This window comes from Syngnathus acus, chromosome 20 (assembly GCF_901709675.1).
Source record: "Syngnathus acus chromosome 20, fSynAcu1.2, whole genome shotgun sequence".
NCBI lineage: Eukaryota > Metazoa > Chordata > Actinopteri > Syngnathiformes > Syngnathidae > Syngnathus > Syngnathus acus.
Window position 1 is genome coordinate 6,921,929 of NC_051104.1, and position 22,616 is coordinate 6,944,544.

Consider the following 22,616-nt stretch of genomic DNA (forward strand, 5'->3'; position numbering starts at 1 on the left):
TAATTGATGGAAGTAAACGATGCTACAAAAAATGCCGGTCATTCTGTGAGAATCTTTAGTGCTCTTGCTGCTTTTATCTCAAAATAATATTGTAGATACTTCAATATGTGGAAAAGCTTCTTTGTAAATATTGCAATAGTCTTGCTTTCTTTTATCAGTGCATGACCTTCATTCACAAAAACATGTGACATCCATATTTGAGAATATTGTTCAGTTACTTTAAATATCACAATTCAGCGCTCAATAATTAGGCACAAATTTCAACAAGAACACAGTGCAGATGTACTTGAAAAAAGTGTCTAATGTAGTCTCACCTGCATCATGACGTCAGGGCTTGCATCAACGTCCAATTCCAAACAAATCAACCACCACGTGCAGTGTTAGGAGTTCCAATAAAAATTGGAAAAAGGGTTGTCATTCCTGTGTGCACCTGGCACCTGTAAGAATGCAGACAAGTTCAAATCATCACTTGCTTTTTTGTTTTTACATTTGTCGTTGTTTTGAGTACTTTCTATGCTCCTGACTGCACTGTTTTAGAATGATGTGCTGGGCTTTCGTGGAGCTGAAGGCGAATGAGTGTTTTCGCTTTCACTAAGGAAAGATCTTGCAGTTAGTTTGCATTGTAATGTAAAACGGTCTCTGTGTGCGGTTACTACAACAGAAAGAGAACAATAAATTTTATTTTTAAGGGTGCGCTCTCCCAATTTACCACTACGTGACGTTTCATGACCCCATTGGCTATGTGATACGTTTATGTGACGTCTCATTACACAATTGGTCCATTCCATTTGCGGGGCGGGATCTACGTTTGCCTCCCGGAAGTACACGGTGTTGCCTGTCAGAATCACCGTGCAGCGAAATGGGTAAATATTTTCCCCTTGCAACTCGGAAACCAGTTTTTGTTTTTTTATTATTGCATCAAAATGTAGTGATGTCACGGTCTGTCGAATGTCGCGTGCCGTACGTCGTTGTCATTAGTGTCACATTTGCAGATGTTTGTTTTGTTTTGATATATTGCTTGCAAGATGCATGAGACTGCCATTCGATTTCATGTATGCAAGATGCACCAAAATGAAACTTCGGCACTGCCTGCATTACTTCCAGAAGGTCACACGCCTCGATCTGATTCATGTTATTCTACTAAATAATCAATGCCAGGGATCAACGCCTCCGACATCTCGATTTAAGACTAAGTTGATCTCATTGATTTCCTTTAACTATTCACTTCATCTTTCTCATCTCAATCATCACTCCTCTACTCTTATCTGTCCTGTGGTTATATCTGGTTTTTGTTTTTCTTTTCCAGTGGCTTTAAATGTGCTGCTTTCACATAGACTAATCCCCTCTGTGATTATCTAATAATGCTCTTTCCTTATTATCAAAATAGATCAGATTTAGGATTTTTGAGACCTGATGGATGCCCAAAAAATTAAGACAGTGGAGTGAGGACCGCATGTAAAAACACATGCCATTCAAGCTTAACATAAATGAAGTTAAAGTATTTTGTTGTTTACGTACAATATGTCATTCCAGTTGAATTGCATTATAATCTTAATCTGGGGCCATGCTGGGTAAAATGCTCGTTTATACCAACAAGATGGTATGATGCATTTTTATAACAAAAGTTGCAACACAACAAACCTCAGCACATTCAAAACAACCCAATTTCTTCAGATGGGAACAAAAAACACGGCGAGAGTTATTCGAGGAAACCAATTCAACACAAAAAGTGTTGCAGATTTTAAGTAGACCGTAGCAATTGCCCCAAAAAAATTATTTTTCCCTAATAACCCGCCTTGTGTTAAAGAGGACATTCTGAAGGAGACATCTCATTTAACTACCACTCCAGATATATCATTGCGTGTCTTATGTCTAAAGATTTGTGCAATTTTTTTTATCAGAATTTAACGAAGATATTTGATTTATTGCTGCATATATCAATGCCAAATTTGCCAATGTTTAATATACTCAGGAATTAAATTAATTGCCCTTAGAAAGGATGTACTTGATGAACTCATTCACTATCATTGACAATAGACAAACAATTTTTTTTTTTTTTTTTTTTTTACTCGGCTGACAGTGAATGAGAAATAAATAAATTGTGATCGTTTTGACATTTACGCCACTTAGCATGCTCTACCCTCATACCCATGCAATCACTTAACTACTTAATAATTTACCTTCCGAGTATACCAGATTAAGTAAAGATAAAACTTTTTTTTTTTTTTTTTGGAGTATTAGAGAAAGAGAGGAGTCTTAATAGAGCATTAGTGTGTGAATACACAGACACGACCCCATTTGCACACATTCATTTTTCATGAAACAGACTCATAACAATTAGTCTGCTTATCGCCCAGGGTAATCTTGGCGTTTGCCCAATGCATTTGGTCTGCCGTATGACATCACTCTTTTAAAAGTTCTAAATTTGACGTCCTCATTTGTTTTCATCCCGAGGACATTATCAGCTCTTGGCTAATAGGGCCACAAGCCTTCCTAGCCAAAGAAGGGCAATAAAGTGGGCAGGGATGATTGTCCAAAGTGCTTGGAAAAATAGGTTTGATTCACTCCAGCTTTCACACAAATTGATTTACATAAGCCAGAGAAATTGAAGCTGGAAAACGGCGCACTATTGTGTTTCATCCATTATTAGCAATCCATTTTGACACTAACAACCATAGCCAATGCCCCTTTTTTCCCATTGCATGCTGTTATTCTTGCCTTTGTATTGGTCATTTCAAATTAACGCTGTGTCAGTAGTCAGAATAAAGTTCAAAACCACCCAGCATAGAATGGCATCTTTAATTTGGGGATGACAAGGAACTGTACTTAGTAGTCCCTGGTCTTGCTAATGAAAAAGCATCCATCGAATGTGGAGCCAGATGGTGGCATGACTGCATTTGTGTACTGTAGTCAAATAGAACGCTTTGACCTTTTCTTTAACCCTCTACTCTTAACACCCTCCTGAGACACCAAAACCAAGGTCAAGAAGAAAGTGGTGGTGCGCCTCACTATGGCAAATATGCTTCAGGAATGTTCCCTCCTCCTTCATTGTGACCGTCAGTCTCAAGGTCAGCTCCTATGGACATTGTGCATTTCTTCCTTGCCCCCAGTTTTCTCCCTCTTTCACTGTATCAGTAAACAGTAGCACCCCCCGCCACAGCCGGAGGTTCCGCGATGCCTTGTCTGACATATCTGTCTTTTGAATTTGTAGCTCCATTTTCTTTTTAACCAGACCGGGGCAGCTGCGAGTCTTCTGTTGCATGGCGTCCGCCTTCGTCACACCGGTCATAGCCCCCATTTAGCTTGCGGCAATGTTGCACTGTGCTCCCTGCTTGATTGCTTGTCACTTGTCAGTAAGCCACGCCATTCAGCCTTGAGTCTCTCTGCTCATCTTTTGTCTGAACAGCATACACAAGAGTGTGCGGGGGGGGGGGGGGACAAGTCTCATCCGGCCTGAATCAAAATAACCTAAGTGCTTTTAAAAAAAGTTTGATTACATCCTTGCCAGAAAAGAAGTTTCAAGATTCTGATTAATTTCCTCTTTTTTTTTTGTGTCTGTCATGTTTTGCATCCTTGAACTTTTCCACCTGGCTTTGTGACTCTGTGAGAGATGGCGTTGTATGTCTGTATTGATTGGTTGCCTGCCTCGCCCTCAAGGGAATTACTAAGTAAATAGACCACACACACGTGTGAGTTTTGTACTCTTCCACTTTCTGCTACACAGGATTCTAAGCCTTGTTCTCTGATATGGTATGTGACTTTTGACTACACAAGAAACATGGATTTCCAGCTGTCTACAGTATACGCCCTGTAAATCCAAATGCTTAATTTTTATAGGCACCACAGCATTGACTGAAGTGTCTGCTCGTTATATATCTGGCAAGAGCTGCAAGTCTGAAAGGAAACTGTCAATAGCAATCCCAGCTATTGATATGGCAGTGGGCCGGAGATGTAACTTGGCCCCCCGACTCGGCGCTATCCCTCGGATCCCACTACATCATAATTACATTAATATTGACAGACCCTTGACAATAGTCACATTACTATTGATAGGTGGCTGTCAATACAGTGTTTCCCCAAATAAAACATATTCATTCATAACTTGTAAACTGCTCGATAAAAGGCTTTGAAAAGAATATTGGACCCGGCTGGGTTTACTCCTCCCGGGAGTGCTGTTGTTGATGCTGTGACGGGGATTTTCAGCACCTGGGTGTGTGTGTGTGCATAGCGACGGACTGATAGATTAACTTCGCAACTGCATAGATCAAGGCTACTTTTGACAAACATACAGTAAATAGTCCGTGCACAGGCACAGCACATAATCTGCACATTTTTTTCCACATCAAGGCAAAACTTTAAGATTAAGCTAAACAAATGGAGCCTGTTTATTGGTTAGTACACACTCGGAGGCGACTTTTTTATTTTATTTATTTTTTTAAATCCAAACTCCTTTTCCGTCACAGGCACGGTTCTCGTCACTAAACATGGCAGCCTTTCAAATTCAACTCAATGAATTTGTCACACCTGCTTACTTCCAACACAAATTCACTCCAGTTTTTCCCCATTGATTTGCTAATTCTGACTTTGCGAATCCTCCAGCCATTGAAACATCATGAATACGCAGACAGGAGCCAACCATAGCCACACATTACGTTAGATCTTATTTTTTTTTCCCTCCCCACCTCTGAGCCTTCCAAAGTGACCATCATCTCCCTCTCTTTCTGTCAAAACTGCCATATTTACCCCAGTGAAATCTCAAAAGCCTCCTGACAAATCCTGTTCAGCGAGACACAAAAGCCACTGTCAAAAAGGGCCTCTCTCTCGCTCACTCCGTCACTGTCTCTGTGTTACTTCCAAAGCGTTCGGGCTGAGGAAAAAGGGCCAGATAAAAACCGGGGCTACCGAGAGCGCTTTGCCGCACAAAATAGCCCAGACGTCACAATGGCGCGATCCCATATGGAGTTGACTCCGGGGAGTGGAAGATTGTTCCACATTTGGCAGATGTTTACGGTGTACCAGAGACTGTGCCGTTAGCCTAATCCCTCGTGATGTGATTTGTATACACACTCCTATCTCCAGAGGGTGCAGGCATCAGGAGCCCCGGGCTTCGCCGTGTGTGTTTCTTGGATTGTGTGTGTGTTTATACACTGAAGGGAAACGAAGACCCCTCCCTCGCCGGTTCCTTTGCATTGCACAGCTCAAAGGTTGCATTAAGGATGGCTTTTAAATGTGAAAAGTGATTTCCCTCCCTATGTTGGAGGAGAAAATAACCTTCCAAACAAGATGGCCTTCACCTCAAGGGCCCTCAAGTTGTTCTGTACTAGTTTGGGTACTTTCCCAAGCGTTGCATCCTAAATAGATCCGCAACAGTGCTGCTGGTATGATAATGCTAGTCATGCAAAGTTTTCTGCACTCAATTTACTATCCTTGAATAATCATTTGGGCATGTTGCATACCCACAATAAACCCAAAGGCTTCTCTGATGTCACTCATAAATCGGCACCAATTGAAATGACAATTATTCAAATTTTTTTTTTTGATGCAAAGCAAAACAAATGTTTAACCGTAAAAATATTAAGACATTTCTTTGAAATGCTATCTGTTGTTTATTTTCAACCAAACAAAATATTTCAAATAAATTGATTTTAAATTTAAAACAATCGTAATTGAATTTCAAATCATTGCACAGCCCTAATTTGTATTTTTTTGTTATATTTCTTGTCAGCTAAGGAACACCAAGGCACCCAGGTCGACGGATCTATCACCGAATCCACTTCTGACCCACTGATCCCTGTCCTGCGCATCAGCCAGCTAGATGCTCTGGAGCTCGATTCATCCCTGGAGCAGCTGCTGTGGACTCAGTTCTCCACTTGCTTCCAGAATTTCCGCCCGGGCCTTCTCACCCCTCTGGAGCCCGAACTGAAGGCTTTGCTCCAGTTGCTCCTGTGGAGGTTCACTCTATATCCTGACAGCACCACAGTTGGCCAGTCTTTACTGAGCCTACGCTACCACAACACCTCCACCTCATCTAACCTCTACAAGGCTCTGTCCCACAGGCAGAAGTTGGCTCTGCTTCTGCTCTCCGTAGTTCCTCGTTGGCTTCAAGAGCGATCCCACGACCTCCGACTGTACCTCGGTTTGACTTCGGGACCTTCTTTTTCTGAAGGATTCCAAAAAGCCCTCCGCAATTCCCTTACTATAATCTCAGGTGTTGCCCGTCTTGCAAGCCTCATCAACTTTCTTGTGTTCCTCAGGAAAGGTCACCACCCAGTCTTGGCTGAACGGATGATTGGCACGAAGGTAGTTTTTAGCAAGCCTAACGTGACCCGGGATGTTACATACCAGTACATGAATCGGGAACTGCTGTGGCACGGCTTTGCAGAGTTCCTCATTTTTCTCTTGCCACTCATCAACACAAGCAAACTGAAAGCTAGCATTTATTCCATGGTGCTCGGGGGGGACAGAAGTAGCGGGGATGGCGCGGGGGGTAAAGAGATGGCGTGGCAAGAGTGCGCACTGTGTGGCGAGTGGCCAACCATGCCTCATACACTTGGTTGTCCACATGTTTTCTGCTACTACTGTATCAAAAGTCACAGCATTGCAAACAACTGCGTCGTCTGCCCCAAATGTGGGACAGAGGCAATACAACTGGAGCCTGCCAAAGTCGAGATGTTTGTCGAGCATTAGATGAAAGAATAGCAATATTTTTCTTTGAGGAACAAATTTGAGATTATTTTTTTCCAGGGACCTGAAAAATCACTAAAAACAAGTTTCATTGTATAATGATGTATTTTCATATATTAATTCTATATTAAGGGTGGATTAATTTCTTGGACTGGGAATAATCTAATGGTGTCCTCCTGTTTGACTTCGCAATTGTATGATGTCTATCGTTCCTGAACACACATTAACTGTCTATATTTAATGTATGTACAGTACACGTGTATTGACAGTCCACATTTTCTCTGGCTGGACTTTGGACAGAAGTATTTGTCTTTGACGTACCGGACAGAGAATGCCACAGAGCATATATTTCATTGAAGAATGTGTTGATTTATGCTCCGAGTGAGGGTATGTGTGTGTTTGTTGAAATGGGAATATTTGTTCTGATGAAAAATGCAGAATGTCAGCTGAATAAATAATGGGAGGAATTTCTGATGCCTCCCATCATGGCCAAATTAGCATTTGTTGTGTATTCTGTGCCTAAATTGTATTTCAACATCATTAAAATTGATTTAGGGCCTTCTCTTGGGTGTTTATTCGGTTAAGTGGAGGAGGGAGATGAGGGAAAGTTATAACAATCATCACACTTCTCTGGAGACAGGCCTGGTCGTTCTAACTCCCATTATCCATTTTCACAGCACCCCAACATCCTGGAGATCAAGGGGGCAGCCGGGGGCTTGGATTGACTCGCACACTTGACAGCTAGCCTCACTTCTCCCTCGGCCCTTCTCTCTTTTGCTTGCCTTTCCATCTCTTCCCCACTCGTAATCTCCGGGGCCCTTGCCCCCATAAGACTGTCGTAAACTGTACCAAAACCCAGGCAGTCGTCTTCTTCCTCGCAGGCGAATTACTCTCTAATCCCTGTAATGAGTCCAAAGATGCTTATTTATGCTGGAGTTAACCTCCACCAGTGAGCCCAGCCCGGGGCGAAACGCACCCCAGCTGAGTGAAGCCTTTCCTGGCTGACGAGAGGAGAAGGAGGGTTTTGGTTGGGGGAGGAGGAGAGAGGGGCTGCTCCCTCCCATCTCTCCTTCCTCCCATTTTACACTCTGATCGCTGGGGTTTAATTGCCGATTGCTAAAAGCATCAATCATGGCTGCAACGATCAAAAACCTACGATAACACGATCTAATGAGAATTATGTTCAAATAGTTGCGCAAAATGCTACTTTCATAAATATAATAACAGCAGTACAAAATACTTTTTACATTAGCGGTCTGTAATGTTAAAAAAAAAAATCAAGTCCTCAATTTGACTTTCTCAAATGAAACCCAAAACAAAAGCTGTTTTTTTTTTTAAATTAATCTCTTTTTTTATGCTACAACAGCAGGGTACCACTGATGACAACGAGGAAAAACGTGATAACGACCATCCAACTGACCGTGAAACTTGATGGCACACGGAAAAGCAATCAACAGTTACGCAACTTCAAACTCCTCTGTACACTCTTATGGATGCAGCATAGTTTGAATCACACATAAAGATGACTCACCCCTGCTACTTTCCCATCTGTCACTCATCACCATAAACACTGAGTACTTTTTTTTTTTTTCCTGTCTTGCACAAATGTTAAAAATCAAGAAGACTCACCAGGCCAGGTTAGCGGAGAAGGTAGCTTTATCCAGCATGGTGTTGTTCTTCATGACCAGGAACTGTCAGATGCTCAGGGGATTGTGAACAACCATGTTATGTTCCTCTTCTTATGCTCTGAATGAAACAAAACCCAAAGGATCTCTTCATAGATGTATTGCTTGAACGTCTGGCCGACATTAACAGCGGCAAACTCCTAGGCTGTAGTACTAGTTTGAAATATATCATTTGTGACACCAGTCCTGGATCCGTTCTGACATACCCGGTATGTAAAACTATCATTCTGTGGACACTTGGAAAATCCCCCGCCCTCCACTTGGGACATTTTGACTAATGAAGCCTGTCGTAATGCGCATAAAGGCAAAGCCAGGAGCAGCTGGTTGTCAATATTTTATGCACTACATTACATTCATGTACTTCAAGTCCCAGAAAGAGAGATGAGGGATGCATATATGATCGCCGTTAATGCCACCGGGACATGTACATTGTCTTAACATTCCATGAGCCTTACATCATAAACCTTTTTTTTTTTCCAGATATTATTCTACAACTCTTAATAGAGGTCCCTCCAGTACCCGGGAAAGATAAAGTCAAAGGAGTATATAAAAGTCAATTAATTGAGTGAGAGTATGGATTGAATTAGCCACGTGTTAGAAAAAAAAAAAAAAGGCTCCGGACTTAGCTAGGTATAGCGAAGGCCGCCGCGTTAAGCCTATCTGTCTTTGGATCTTTTCTAATTCACAGGCTCCGTGTGGAGAAGCAAAGGAGGAAGAAGCCCCCCCATTCCCGGCGGCTATGCAAAGCAATCTGCACATTCACACGTAGCCATTTAGGGAGCAAATTGGCCATGTGCCCCCACTGACGAAGGTTTTAAGAGAAAGGGAATTATAGGGCATTGAATCCCTAACTAGATCTCCTTCTTTGATGAGCCTCTTTATCCGCATGTACCTCATCTCCATTTCTTTCATGTGAGTCACTGATTTTCCTGATTAAATAGTTTTAAAGACAGAGAAGAATCTCTCCCTTTCTTGAGTAACATGTACTGTTTTTTTGTGGATTTAAATCATTGAAAATGTGTAAGCAAACTAATGATTACAATACAAATAAAATCATCACATTTAAGATATGATTTGGCAGCAATTCTGAGAGTTTTTGACAGTTTTTCGTCTTGTCTAAAATGTCAATAGCGGTGCTCATGTTTCATCTGCTCAATAAAAGACAAGCTGAAAATAAAACAGGAAAAACATTCCTCCGAGGTAGTTAAATCCTAGGTGTGCTGGAGAGTTCAGAGCTGGGAGAGTTCTCTGCACACCTGCCGGGCTTTGGATACCACCGGGCCCAATTATCGTAGTCTTCCTCCTCCTCTTAAGCACCTCTTCAGTCTAACAGGTCAGGGGGACAATCAATCACACCCAAAATAAGGAAGTCATTTCCTCAGCTTCCATGCTGTGCTTGCATCTCTGACCTTGAGGAAGGAGCCTCATATTTGGCCTTATGGAATTTAGCCTACGCTAGAATTAGCTTCATTTTGGTTTTGTTATTTAATGTTGTGGCGGATGAGACAACATGTATGAGGAAAGCAAATGGAATAACTTGATAGAATTGTCTGATGTTTGCTTTGGGGACTTACCGGGTGCAGTAGATATGTCAGATATTGTGGCTTCTAAAAGTCTGACAAGCTCAGATGAAAAATAATGTTTGATCATGTGTTAACACCACAGTTTGGATCTGGCAGCTTGAGGCGTTTAAACACGAGTAAAAATATACACTGTTTGAGTTCAAGTAAGGACATGTTGACATTTCCTGATTTTTTTGTTTTTTAATTTAATTGTACTGTATTTTCATTTTTTAAATAAAAAGTAAACAAAGTAAAATGCTCCCTTTTGTAATTTTAAAATTTTCATAAGAAATAGTCTTTGCATTTACATTTTTTTATCCTGCTATCCGCTTATTCTGTAATTCAATTGCATTGTTCATCTATTTGTAGGTTACTAAATAAACAAAACCTTTGAAATAATGGTTAAACAATGGATATACTCACAGGAGTTGTGTCCTGCACGCTGGCTTAGAATCTCTCTTCTAGGCCAAGTCAGATCTTTGCCTGCAGGTGTCTTGCAGCAACCAAACGAGCAATAATCTGCACACATGCTTCCAGATGTCCCAGTGAATTTCCTGTGACTTAAGGCACCAGCTGAGCTCTTTGAAACTCCTGATAACTTCTGCAAATGTGATTCAACCTCTATTTGTTCAGGAATGTGCTGCACGGCTCGAAATTCCTTTTTGCCCTCAAAGACGTATAAATGATGGCATCTGGGTGGATCGAGCACCTGCTTACCTGATCTATCCTTCATGTAGTCACATGCACTTTTTAATTGGAGGTAGAACGACTGTGTTTTCATTTGGGGAAAATAAAGTTAGTAATCACTATTTACTCATATGTCAAATGAATTGTCCATATTGAAATAAATTGAAATGGCAATCTGTTCCAGCCCCTCCCAAAACATTTTTTTTAATTAAATAAATATAGCACGAAATGAACCTGGAGTAAGATTGGTTGGAATTCATCTTGCAACTGCATTCTGGCAAAAAAAAAAAATACTGTACGTAGCAAATAATAGTCAGTTATTGTTAGAGACAAGCAAGCACAACTTTTGATGTCATCACCCCAAACTAACACCGCAAACTCATTGTCTGAAATGTAGTTTCCCCTTGCCAAGCTGCAAGAGGTTTCTACATCCACAAGGAGCCACACAGCATCTGCGCACGTCCACAGTGCTCTGCCTCAAAGTTGAAAAAAAAACAACTATGGTATCTGCAATTCAGAACACATTTTTCTATCAGACAGGAGATATATTGCTGACTAAGTATTGTCAGATGTTGGCAAATTCCACATATTTTTCATATCCGGCTCTTTGAAACGTGGGGGCCGCCGCTTCAAGACTCAAAGCACATCATCAACAAAGATGCTGCTTGACCTCGGGTGCAGAAATGCGCCAAATAACCATTCTGTTTTCTCCCCAAATAGTTCGACCAATATAAATGCAATATCACAGGCTATAAATCATTTAGGATTTCATTTGAGAAAACACATTTATTTGTGGGGGTGTGCTCATCAATAAAGCTGGCCCATACAAACTTTTATTTATATATTCATACATTCAATAGATTCAGTTTATTCATTTATTCACTCATTCACAAGGCCCGTGTGTGTGTGTGTGTGCGTGTGTGTGTGCGTGTTGACCTGCGGTGTAACCGTACTATGCTGCGGGCTAGTGCACTTCCCCAGGGGGCTCTCATCTTTTACTGAGCCCTGACAGAAGATGGAGGCTGGGAGAGGGGGTCCGCTGCATTAAAAAGCCTTTACCTAGCTCTGATTTATCACCTCATGCCTCACACACACACACATGCGCCATCCTCGCGCCATCTCACCGTTCCTCGCCTCAGCTCGGCTTTCAAACACACACACAACGCACGTTCACAAACCATTTAAGATGGCCGCCTCGGAGACAAGGGTAGGGGGAGCCAACCCGTGGCTGCACTGTACCGCAGTGGTGATTTTGCATTTGAATAGCAGCCGCCCCTAACCTTACCTATACGCCCACACTTGATGATTTGGGTGAATAGCGGGTTGCATGATCGGCAGCTACGGCACATCAACACAGAAATGAAACAATTCAAATCAACAAATGGCGAAGGACAGTCACTGAAATGTTCTTGAGATGAAGCTACAAGCACTACAAAAGGTGCACTCGTGTCCATAATGACAACGCGGCTCTTTGTCCTTGAGAAGGTTCAAGACTTGTTAATAATATTCATTCATCTATACGGCTCGAATATATTTGCGCCACTGCTGCTTCGGTTATTGCCTCGGCGTTGAGAAAAGGAATAAATGAAGGAGAAAAGCAAAGAAACACCAAATGGGTTTGAACTCAATGTTATTCGATAAAAGCTAGTCATTTAGAGTATCTTTTAATTATCATTCAGTTCTGAAGCGTTGGAGAAGATAGACTGACATTTATTCAAATGCCCCAAAGTGTTTATTCCTCGCATGTCATTGATAAAGACATTTATGTGACATTTGTAGGAGATCAATAATTTGGTGCATTTACTTCATGCATCCATGCTGAGGGCTGACACCCGCAAAACCACATAAACATTTATGGGCATGCTGCAAAGCGCCAAGGTGGATCGCTCAGAACATTATTGTAAAATGAATCTAAGTCTTTCTAAGTCTTGTATAGTGAATGCTAGTAAAGTCAACCGCCCAGAAAAAAAAAAAAAAATTCTCAAACTCACCTAGTCGCAGATTGTTTTTATTCTGTTCTCTTTCATTTGCGCAAAAAATCTCAAATCTTACTTAATATTGATGCTGACCAGTTATTTATAAAAGCAATCCCATTTTTTTCCCCCTGTAATCTTGTGTGTAGCCTACAGAGAAAATGGAGAATGAGAACGAGCGCTGGCGTAGCTTTTGCCTCAAAACCATATTTCATTGTTGGGAACGCTACAATCTAGATTACATCTCTGCGGCTTAAAAGTGTACTTTCCTATAAACAGCAATCTACAGCTCATAAAAATTCGCTCTGCTTCAGCATAAACACTCCCCTTGTCCTCTCACCCCTTTGCATGTGTGCGTGTGTTTGTATGTGCACGCATACATACATTTGGCCGTATGGCATAAACAATCTTCTTCTCCCGTCAGTAGCGCAGAGTGATCCATCAGCTTCCCCACGGAAAACCAATTTCACTGGAGATGTTCACTTTTTCACCCACACGCACGCACATACACGGAGAGAAGGAAATGAAAGTGAAAGCAGATGGAGACATGATGGTGAATTGAAAAAGAAAGCCAGTCGGGAAAAGCAGAATACGGATGAGTCGCCTTGCTGTGTTTAATAGGATGCGCCGTTATTCGCTGTCTCATCAGTTCAACGCCGAAAATGTTCATCTGTGGCCGTGGAAAGGTTTTATGTGACCGCTCACATTGAGGCAAGTGTTTCAGATGCTACACTTGTTTGGAATGGAAAAACAAAAGAGAGAAAAAACATTTCTGATTGAGTTTTGCGCCAGGCCCTGCAATGTCACCATTATTACAAGCGTGATTAAATGCGCAACATATTTGTCTCCTCGCTTAAATGTGTTTTGCTGTCTTGTTTGGGTGTCGAGTGGCGTCCTTGCATGTGTTTTGGCAGTGCATACATGCAAGCCGACCCAAAGTCAGACAGAAAGATTGTATGCATACAAAGAGTGGCTGGCTCGCAGGTTAATGGGCTTAACATCAAAACAAGACAAGAATGCCAGTGTCATTTTATTTTGTCAAGGAGCTGCATTGCCGTTAATGACTGCCAGGCCTTTCAAGTGCCATCTCAGTCTGTTAGAATTTGAAGATGACTTTGAAGAGCTTTTTTTTGTTATATATTTTTTTTTTGTAGGACAAATGCAAATTAAAAAGCATTAGGCTCCATTCATTTGCGGTCATGGGCATATAGGCCACTTTTGGTCTGAGGGCCACTTAAGGCTGCCTTATTTCTTCAAATGACCTTGAAATCAAAGAAAGAGCGAGTTTTAATGATTTAGAGGGCTCTTAAAGGCTCGGCGAGAACGGCGAGACACGGCCTCATTAAAATTTTCATTTAAGCATTAAAAAAGCTTTTTGGTACAAATGTTCCTGCCAAGATGCCGAGTTGATACGCAGACGAAACCGTAAGAATGGCCCGCGTCAATGCATCTATTCGGCTCTTCATCAAAGATTCTATGAATAACAAGACATGCGTTTGGCTACTTGTGTTTTGGGGAGTGGGTGTGTATGTGTGTGAGTGATAAACGACCAGTTGTGGAGAACCGTGATTGGGTGCAGGCTCTGTGAATGACCTGGGGAATGCATAGTGTCTCTTTATATTTAGCTTCTATTTCTTCACCGGCTGCTCTTTTGTTGTGCCTGGCATCATTTCAGTTTGGGTGTGTGCCTTTGGCGATGTGCAAAGACTAACTTAACATGTGCCATCGCCATTTAACATTCCTGGACATTCCCTTTTCCGAATTGCTCCGAGGGTTCAAAACCACCTGATATTCAAGTGACATCACACTGGACGGTCGTAAAAATACAGCGAGACAAAGGTGAGACAAAGTGTTAGCTCCCTTGCAACAGATGTAAAATATGTCAGATATTTTTCAGATTTGCTCGCATCTCCAGCCTCTCCACAACTTCATGTCGTCTTGTGTGTTTAGCTATTTACAGCCCTGACAATCAAAAACAACAACAACAAACTACACAGCACCCTTTGTGTCTCAAGCTAAAAAACAGGAAATCAGGCTTTTGTCCGCTGGAGATGGCATCAAAAAAAAACACCTTGTTTCATGTGTCTTAAGCAATCCCATCTTGACGCCTTCACGTGTTCCCCATGTGGGGCTGTGACGCTCCTCACAACACGTTGGGAAACGGCACGGAAGTCCCAGCGGGCAGCCATAACACGCTCATTTGTCGACATAGCTCTGCCGCACGGAGCCCCTGTTTGATTCCTCTCAGGTCGCCCCTCTACTTTCTCTCTCTCTTTCTCTCACTTCACTTCTATCACCTGCTCATTTTGCTGTCTGTAGCGCCTATTTTCTTTCTTCCTCTCTGTCATTCTGTCTGTTGGCCTGTCTGTCTCCGTTTACTCCTCACGGGCCTCTTCTCACACCTCCTCCTTCGCTTTCACTTCAAAATACGTGCTAGTCGTCTGTGTGGAAAAATACCAGCGGTGATTGCATCTTGTAAAGCACATTGCAACAATGAGGCTGTGCGGGTCTGAAACGAAATCTTTTTTTTCCACCTGTCGATTTTTTTCAAGTTTGTGCTTCATGAATGAGAATAAGTAGGCCAAAAATAGGCACATAAACTGGGACAAAATGTACTAAGACCTCCTGTCCTTGCTCATGCACTATAAAAGCAATGGACGGCACTAAGTTGAACGTCAACAACAACCAAAAAACAGTGAAGCGACAATGTACCTTTTAGCCGCAAAGAAACCCTGCAGATTGCATATTGGAGCACAGCCCCCACCAAAGAAGCCATAAATAATAATAAAGAAAAAACATTCTGTGTCGCGCAGGTGAGCACAAGGGGTTTCCAGATTCCTCTGTGTAAAATGGTAGATGCATTGCAGGTGCTGGGGATGTATTTTGAATACAAGCCAGGTGGTGGTGGAGTTATTGATGGTATCTTCTTTTAATCACCATCCCCTTGCCGAATTTGGGCTCACGTTTTAGTGGGTTTTAAATAAAGCTCCCCGAGACTGCAGGTAGGGGGAATAATGATAATAATAAGGGCAGAGAGAGACTTGAAATGTTTTAAAAGAATGTGGCCTGCAAAAGAACTTCTGCAAAGATAATGAAAACTCAAATATATCAGATGCAAGGCGTTTCTAACGTCAATTTGATTGATCCAATTCTTGTGTCGAAATCAAGGCTTTGAGGCAACGAGATAATTAGCAACAAACTTCAGCCTGAGCAGTTTTATGAGCACATGAAACAAGGACAAAGCCTTTTAAAAAAGAAAACGAAAAGAAGACATGAAAAACGTATGGATCTGCACCTGACTGTCGCGATGCTTTGTTTAATTAATGAACTTCTGAACTACAGGGGGTCTTCAGCTTATGCAAGGAATAAAAAGTAACACCAACGTAACCTGATTTTGTACGTCGGCGTTAAAGTCATTCAAAGTTTTAATGCAAATATGTATTGCAGTCCAGAGAAACAGCTAAAATGAGAATGCACTTCAAAGCCAACATATAAAAACAGCACAAAATCAACATTCCAAGCTGGACTTAAATGATCCTCACCTTTCTACCGTTCCTCCATTCTCTGTTCTGGCCGACTAAGACTCAGCCAAAGGTGTGTATGTGAAACAGACTAAATATGTGATGATGAGCTGTTTATCCTTGTTAAATCCTGACAACATAGCAACGCCAATACACAAGTGGCCTCAGATGTGATGCTAGTCAATATCTATTGACAGGCAAATCAGCGTTGTTGTTCTTTGGTTCCGTCATTGTCCGGGCCTGATGCGTGTTGGGCTAAACTGAGAGTAAATGTGATTGGATTTTCAGTCTCTGTCATTAAATTCCCATGCGGGGAATACTAATTCCAGTATTTAGTGTGGTGATGCTAGGGCTTGCTTTCATCTTAAACTGATTCCAGTCTAATTAGATTGGCCATGTGGGGGGCGCTGGATGTATCCGTCTGGACTAATCCCTGCCTCTCTGTCCCAAACATTGTATTATCCAGAGAAAATCCATTGGCTGCAGGCTATTCAAAGCCAGATCAGCCTCTGCACTGTATCACGGAGAGAGCCGAGAAGGGCGCACCATGCAGCGAGGGTGGAACCTAATGGTCATGAGTGATGTATTGCTTGCAGAAAAAGCCCTTTGACAATTTACATTGGAAGCAACACGCACACATTTCAGACTGATAGTTATATACGGCATTTCCAAAACAACGCGACTGGTGTCGAATGTCTCCTTGGTTATCTACATGGCAAAGCAGGTGCTATTTACAAGTTAGTTAAGCCAATAACAAATGATTGATTGGGTCAAGCATCTTTTTCATTCCAACATGTGAGAATAATCAGATACACATGACAAAAATAAACGCGCGCTAACGTTAGGGAACCCTGACACTGCAGTATTGCACACCAGGGTCGGCAGCTGTTGTTTTTTCTTGCCCTCCTCAGCCCTTATTTGGTAAATACAGGAGAGACTCGTTCTCATCTGTTGTTATTAGCGTGTCTCATTCTGACCGATACATTTCATGCAATGCGGCTTAAGGTCTTCCGAGGCAGTACCTCGCGACACAAAAGCAGCATGGGACTCGCTTTTCTATATATTTCCAACTATTTAAGTGTATATGGTGTTCTTCACTGTCTGTGATTTAATGGCAGACCACAGTGAACACAGTGTACAGGGGTCCTTCTTTAAGGAGTCTGAGAAGGCCAGAAACATTGAAAGGCCTTGAGCCATTGTTCTCCACAAAGGTCAAATGCAATTCAATCCCATAATATAGCAGGGGGGAGCCCTACCTTAGCAACCGCTTGCACTTGAAGAGTGGGCAACGGGAAAGGACCATTCAGTAAAACGCTTACCCGCTGTGAGCTGAGCACATTTATCAAGGGCGACCAGTGAAGTCAGAAGGGAGCAAAAAAAAAATAAAATAAAGCTTTAACACGTCATGACTACTTCTCCACAGAACCAAGCGTGTTAGCTACGAACAATAGAGGGCACAAGTCATTCTTGCTAGAGTGCAAAGATCCACTTCAGTTTTTCTGCCCTTCCATCCATCCATCCATCCATCCATCCATCCATCCATCCATCCATCCATCCATCCATCCATCCATCCATCCATCCCCAAGAATCAAACTTATTGTCATTGATACCTCGACGTCCAAAAAAAGAACCTGAGAGATAAAAGTGGTTTGCAGATACAGTTTTTAATGTATCACAACAATGAGCAACAAACATACTTGATGAACTATTTCCAGAAGTTGTTCAAATACCATCTACAATAAACGTCATTTCAACTATGACAACAGGTCTGTGACAAATTAAAAAATAAAATAAAAGGTTCCACAACCATGTTATTACCGTGATACGGTACAGTTGAGACCTCAAACAGTACAGTAACAAAAACTAATGCGACTACTCTCTATATATAAAACATCAATAACATTTTTGGTTTAGTTTATTTAAAGTTTTAGCCGTAGGGGCTTCTTCTTAATAAAACCTCAGGGTGCATTTCCTATGTTACCCAGATGTTGAAGAGTACATATTGAGTAGGATATGATTGCGCCATGAAAATCCCTTTGACATCCAGAAGAACAATTCCAATTTTCAACCTTTTGAAGGCTGTCCTCATAAACATGACACAATCCGTCCCCTTTTTTTTTTTTTCTTTTTTTTGTTTTTTTTTTAAAGTTCATTTTTTTCATTTTTGGCTGCTGTGCAGTTGCAATAACTATGTACAGTTGCTGTTGGACCATCCGTTTTGTTGGTTTGTTAGCTTTTACCAGTCCTTGGTGTGGAAAGCGTCCTGTCTGAGATGCTAGCATCTTAGCACGCGATGCCAGCAAGCGACAAGTTCAGTCTTAAAATGCTGAGCCACCGAGTGGGGGAAGGCAAAAAGCCAAGTTGTGAAAGCCTTTGGAATCAGGACAGTCGCTCGTGTTTGTACAATGGCAAAATTGCACCTTGGGAGGCCAGAATGTCTCTTAGGAACCACACAATCGAAAAGTGTCTTCAGGATTAAAGAAACTGATAAAATACTAAAAATCCAAATGGACAAAAAGCTCACACAGAAAATCAAAAACGGACATTTGCTTTAAAACTTTGGGAAAGAACACCTTTAGAATAAAACATAAGAGGAAATGTTACTTGATTTAATTGTTTGAAACAATAACTAAGCATGATTTGATTTAACCTGTCAAACAGTTGCATTACATGCTACTTGCTCATCTCAGAATAGGAAATACCAAAAAGCAATACATTTTTGCATTTCTTCATATTAATAAATTTGTACCATGCACAGCCAACTATGAATATGTACAACAGCTTTGCTCTTTTTGTTCACAAGCCTTTTTCTTTCATACAAATAGCCTTCTGTTACTTTGGAATGAATCACATCGTTTCAAAGACCAAACCAGAAAGTGATTCTTAAAAACAACAGAACAAAACAAAAGAAACTCAACACCTTTTGACAGATTCACATTCTTAGTTCCACAGCAAAATGAACAACGTAACGTAACAAAATTAGCAGAAGCAAATTAATTTATGGATCAGTATTTTGTCTGGTAGAAGTTTTGAGCGAAATAATGGCAGGCAAAATACAATGACACAGTAGCAGCAAAACGTTTGTAAGTTAATACTTTGCAATGTTGAAATTCTTTCGTTCAATGCAGATGATCACAAGTGCCCAGAGAATTGATGGGAGGATGTCCACCTATGGACTGACTAGCAGTACGTAGGTGTAACACTGTTTTCAGTCCTACAAGTACATGAAATTGTTGAAGTATACAACACAAATGCTGTGTTTTTTAAAGCAGCATATTTGCAAACAAATGATCATACCTTTTTTTGTGTGTGGTTTTTTTTTTTTTTTTTAGAACATCGTGACCAACTTGTACCTTTTCAGTTTCAAGTATACAGTACTGCTTTCGTGGATGCACCAATTGTTAAATAGATTGTTAGGCGTCAATCCTGTTAGACATATGGACCAATATGCTGCTGCAATCGACACAAATAATAATTAAAACACATACATACAAACATACAAAACAAACAAACAAAAACATCTCTATTAAATTAACAAATGGCCTACTTGTATGATAAAATGACAAATAAAAACGAAATAAGTGCACTATAGTCCAGACACAAGCAGGTACCGTAACAGTACAGCAATTCACCAGAAAAAAAAACAAAAAAACGGTTCTATTCACATGATCAGAGAGTCTATCAAAACTAGAGTTATTACCTCTTCAGAAAAGGGTGTGAGCAGAGGTACAAGTGAGAAGGTTGGCACAGATTAATTAGTATAGAGTACAATAACAAAAGAAAAGGGGGTGGGGGGGGGGGGGCAAGGAAATAGTTACAGCTTGTATTAAAAACTGGGGTCATCATACACATTTACTTCACCATCCTAAATTCCCTCAATGGCAAAAGCACACCACCGTCTTTGTAGGGCACAACTAAAAGAATATGCACATCGTCCATTGTAACAGTTATATTGTCTCTTGGTACTCTATACACACCAAGGAAATGCGTCCGATAAAGCTTGACATGTTTTGGTTATAAGCCAAGTGTACCCAGGCTTGCTGCTTTAACAAATGAGAAATGTTATGTTATCTGACCTGAGAATTTAAAGCTACTGAATTACACCTATCTAAAAACTAAGAGAGATTCTCTTTGAGGGTTCTGGATCGTCATCCCATACAGTACATGCTAGCATTTGGAAAACAATCCAGCTGAGGTGCAATTTGCTATCATGAGAGTTTTTGGCTTGAAACAAGGACCCCCTCCCCCTCCATTGAGGGAGCCTGTGGAAATTTTTTTTTCCTACTCCATGGTTTTGTATACAATATAAGCTCAGTCAAGCATCTGCAACAGTTCTGTCCATAACAAAACAAAAAAAAAAAACAAAAAAAAAAACATCAATCAATATCTTGCCAGCATATCAATATGGGAAAAACAATCCTGAGTCAATCATTTGGTACTGAATTTTTTTTGGGTTAAGAGAAACTTTGGAACTGCAGTTTTAAAAAGTCTTCTTATTTTTTTTCTTTAAGCAAGGGATCCTTTTTGTCACTCCTACACACTGAACATATCCATTCTGATACTACTGAAGCTCGCGTCTAGGCCAGAGGCCGGCTTTGCCTTGACTTCCAACGCGTTATCTAAGTCGTCCAGCTTCTGGCTTAGCTCATTGTCAGACTCATCTGAACAACTCTCGGTGGGTAGTGAAGTTGGAACCCCTGAGGTGCTGCAGGAAGTTGAGGTAACCGTTGACGGCGAGGATAGGGAGGGAGGAGGAGAGGCTGACGGGGAGGAGGAGGAAGCAGCTTTCTGGGCTGTGGTGGTGGCCTGGTACAAGACATTAGGCCAGGACTTCATGGACAAGCGAGACAGATGAGGAAAGGTGTTATTAGAAGAAGCTGCAGACTGCGAGGTAGATGTGGTGTTAGGAGTAGGGGAGCAGACAGAATGAGGTAATAATCTAGTATGCTCTTTGGCATTTCTCATTGCTTGTTTGATTGTTTTCTCTTTGTGCAAGCTCGACTGAAGGTGTTGGCCAAGTGCTTCGTTCCCATTGACGACCACATTGCAGGCGACGCACGAGTAGTTGCTCACTGCCTTTCGAAGCACCGTCTCTTGCGGATCACTAAAAGTGTGTCCAAAGTAGCAGAGGGATTTTTGATGACGCAGCACAGAATCTTCGTCAGCAAAAATCATCTGGCACTTTCTGCATATAAACTCATGCTTGATGGACGGTACAATAAAAGCATCTGGAAAGTCCTTGGTACTTTTGGTATCTGTTTTCGGTTCTTCTTTTGTGCTTTCTGTTGAAGAGCCCGTGTTGGTTTCATCCTTAGTATCATTAGCTTCTTTTGGTTTGAAAGAGTTGCTTGTGGTGCCCTTGGAGCTCTGGGACGTCTTCACAGCGGTCAATTTCTGTTGCTGCTTCTGCTGTTGCTCCAGTTGTTTCTGCTGCTGCTGCTGTTGTTGCTTCTGCAGAGAATCTTGGAGGGACTGCTGGTACTGCTGATACTGCTGCAGAAGAGCGGTCGGGGAGAGACCAGCAGCCATCGCAGCTTGTGGGACTGCCGCAGGGCCGTAGGGGAACAGGTTCTCCATCCCACAAAGCGGTGGAAAATACCCCCCCGGTTGAACCCCTCTCGGAAGCTGGGGTGAGAAGCAGTTTGGGAATCCAGGAAAGAAGTAAGGCAGGAATTGGCCTCCCAAGAAAGAGCTGGGATCACCGGCGGCCAGAGCGCTCTGAAGGGCCTGCAGCTTCGCTGTGTCCAGTGGAGGCTCACTTCCTGCTTTTCCTGCAGCTGGTTTCTCCCTCTTCTTGGCCACGCTGGGAGTCGCGGGCCGTGAGCTGCTCTCTTTCTCGCTGCCCTTTGTCTTCATCTGTGGTGGCTTGTCTCCTGTTGTTTTACTGTTGTCTCTCTCTGAGTCTTTCCCTTGCTGCTCTGTATTATTTACTGCTGCCAAAGGTGTGGAGGGAACAGGAGGAGGAGGAGGAGGAGGAGGTGGAGGAGGAGGAGTCTGCAGAATAGTCTTGGTTGGGGTAGTGCTGAGAGACATGGCAGGAGATGGGGTGGCTGGAGTAGGGAACCCAAGCATGCCAGCACCAGGAGATGCTAAAGCTGAAATACAGTAGTATATAGATATGGAGATATTCAATATTTAGATATTCAATCACAAATTGGGGAAATTTGATGTAAAGTTACTTCATTTCTCTCCTTTTTAAACCTCTCATTCAGATTTTGTTATGGATCAAAACTGTCACATGTGCTTTAAGACAACGGCAGTCAGTCTTCATATAATACTATAAATATGCTGAACCAATCATTAGGAAATGAAAACAAATGAAAGCCATGATAAATATACATTTGTTGTACAAAAATCTCATTACCAATTCAACTCTGATGATGAAAATCATGCATGCATTTTACCAAGCATTTGTAATTTCAAAATTGTATTTAAAAATAGGACTTTTCTTACGAACACCACTGCGGTACAGAATAAACAGCAGTATCGGAGGATAAAACAGTG

At 41.7% G+C, this 22,616-nt stretch overlaps 2 protein-coding genes across 4 annotated transcripts in view; one reads left to right on the top strand and one right to left on the bottom strand.

The window, feature by feature from the left end:
- The first annotated feature begins 805 nt into the window (after positions 1 to 805).
- On the top strand, positions 806 to 7,181 carry pex2 (peroxisomal biogenesis factor 2). Its single transcript, XM_037279947.1, has 2 exons — positions 806 to 863; positions 5,726 to 7,181. The coding sequence occupies exons 1-2, from the start codon at positions 860 to 862 to the stop codon at positions 6,685 to 6,687; spliced, it is 966 nt and encodes a 321-aa protein (XP_037135842.1). The 5' UTR covers positions 806 to 859; the 3' UTR covers positions 6,688 to 7,181.
- Positions 7,182 to 17,757: 10,576 nt separating this feature from the next.
- The window catches only part of zfhx4 (zinc finger homeobox 4), a 70,000-nt gene continuing 65,141 nt past the window's right edge, over positions 17,758 to 22,616 (bottom strand). For all 3 annotated transcript variants that reach the window (XM_037280029.1, XM_037280028.1, XM_037280027.1), the window contains exon 12: positions 17,758 to 22,207. In XM_037280029.1, coding sequence (XP_037135924.1) covers positions 20,646 to 22,207 — 1,562 coding nt within the window. In that variant the 3' untranslated portion in view covers positions 17,758 to 20,645. The remainder of the gene's footprint in view (positions 22,208 to 22,616) is intronic.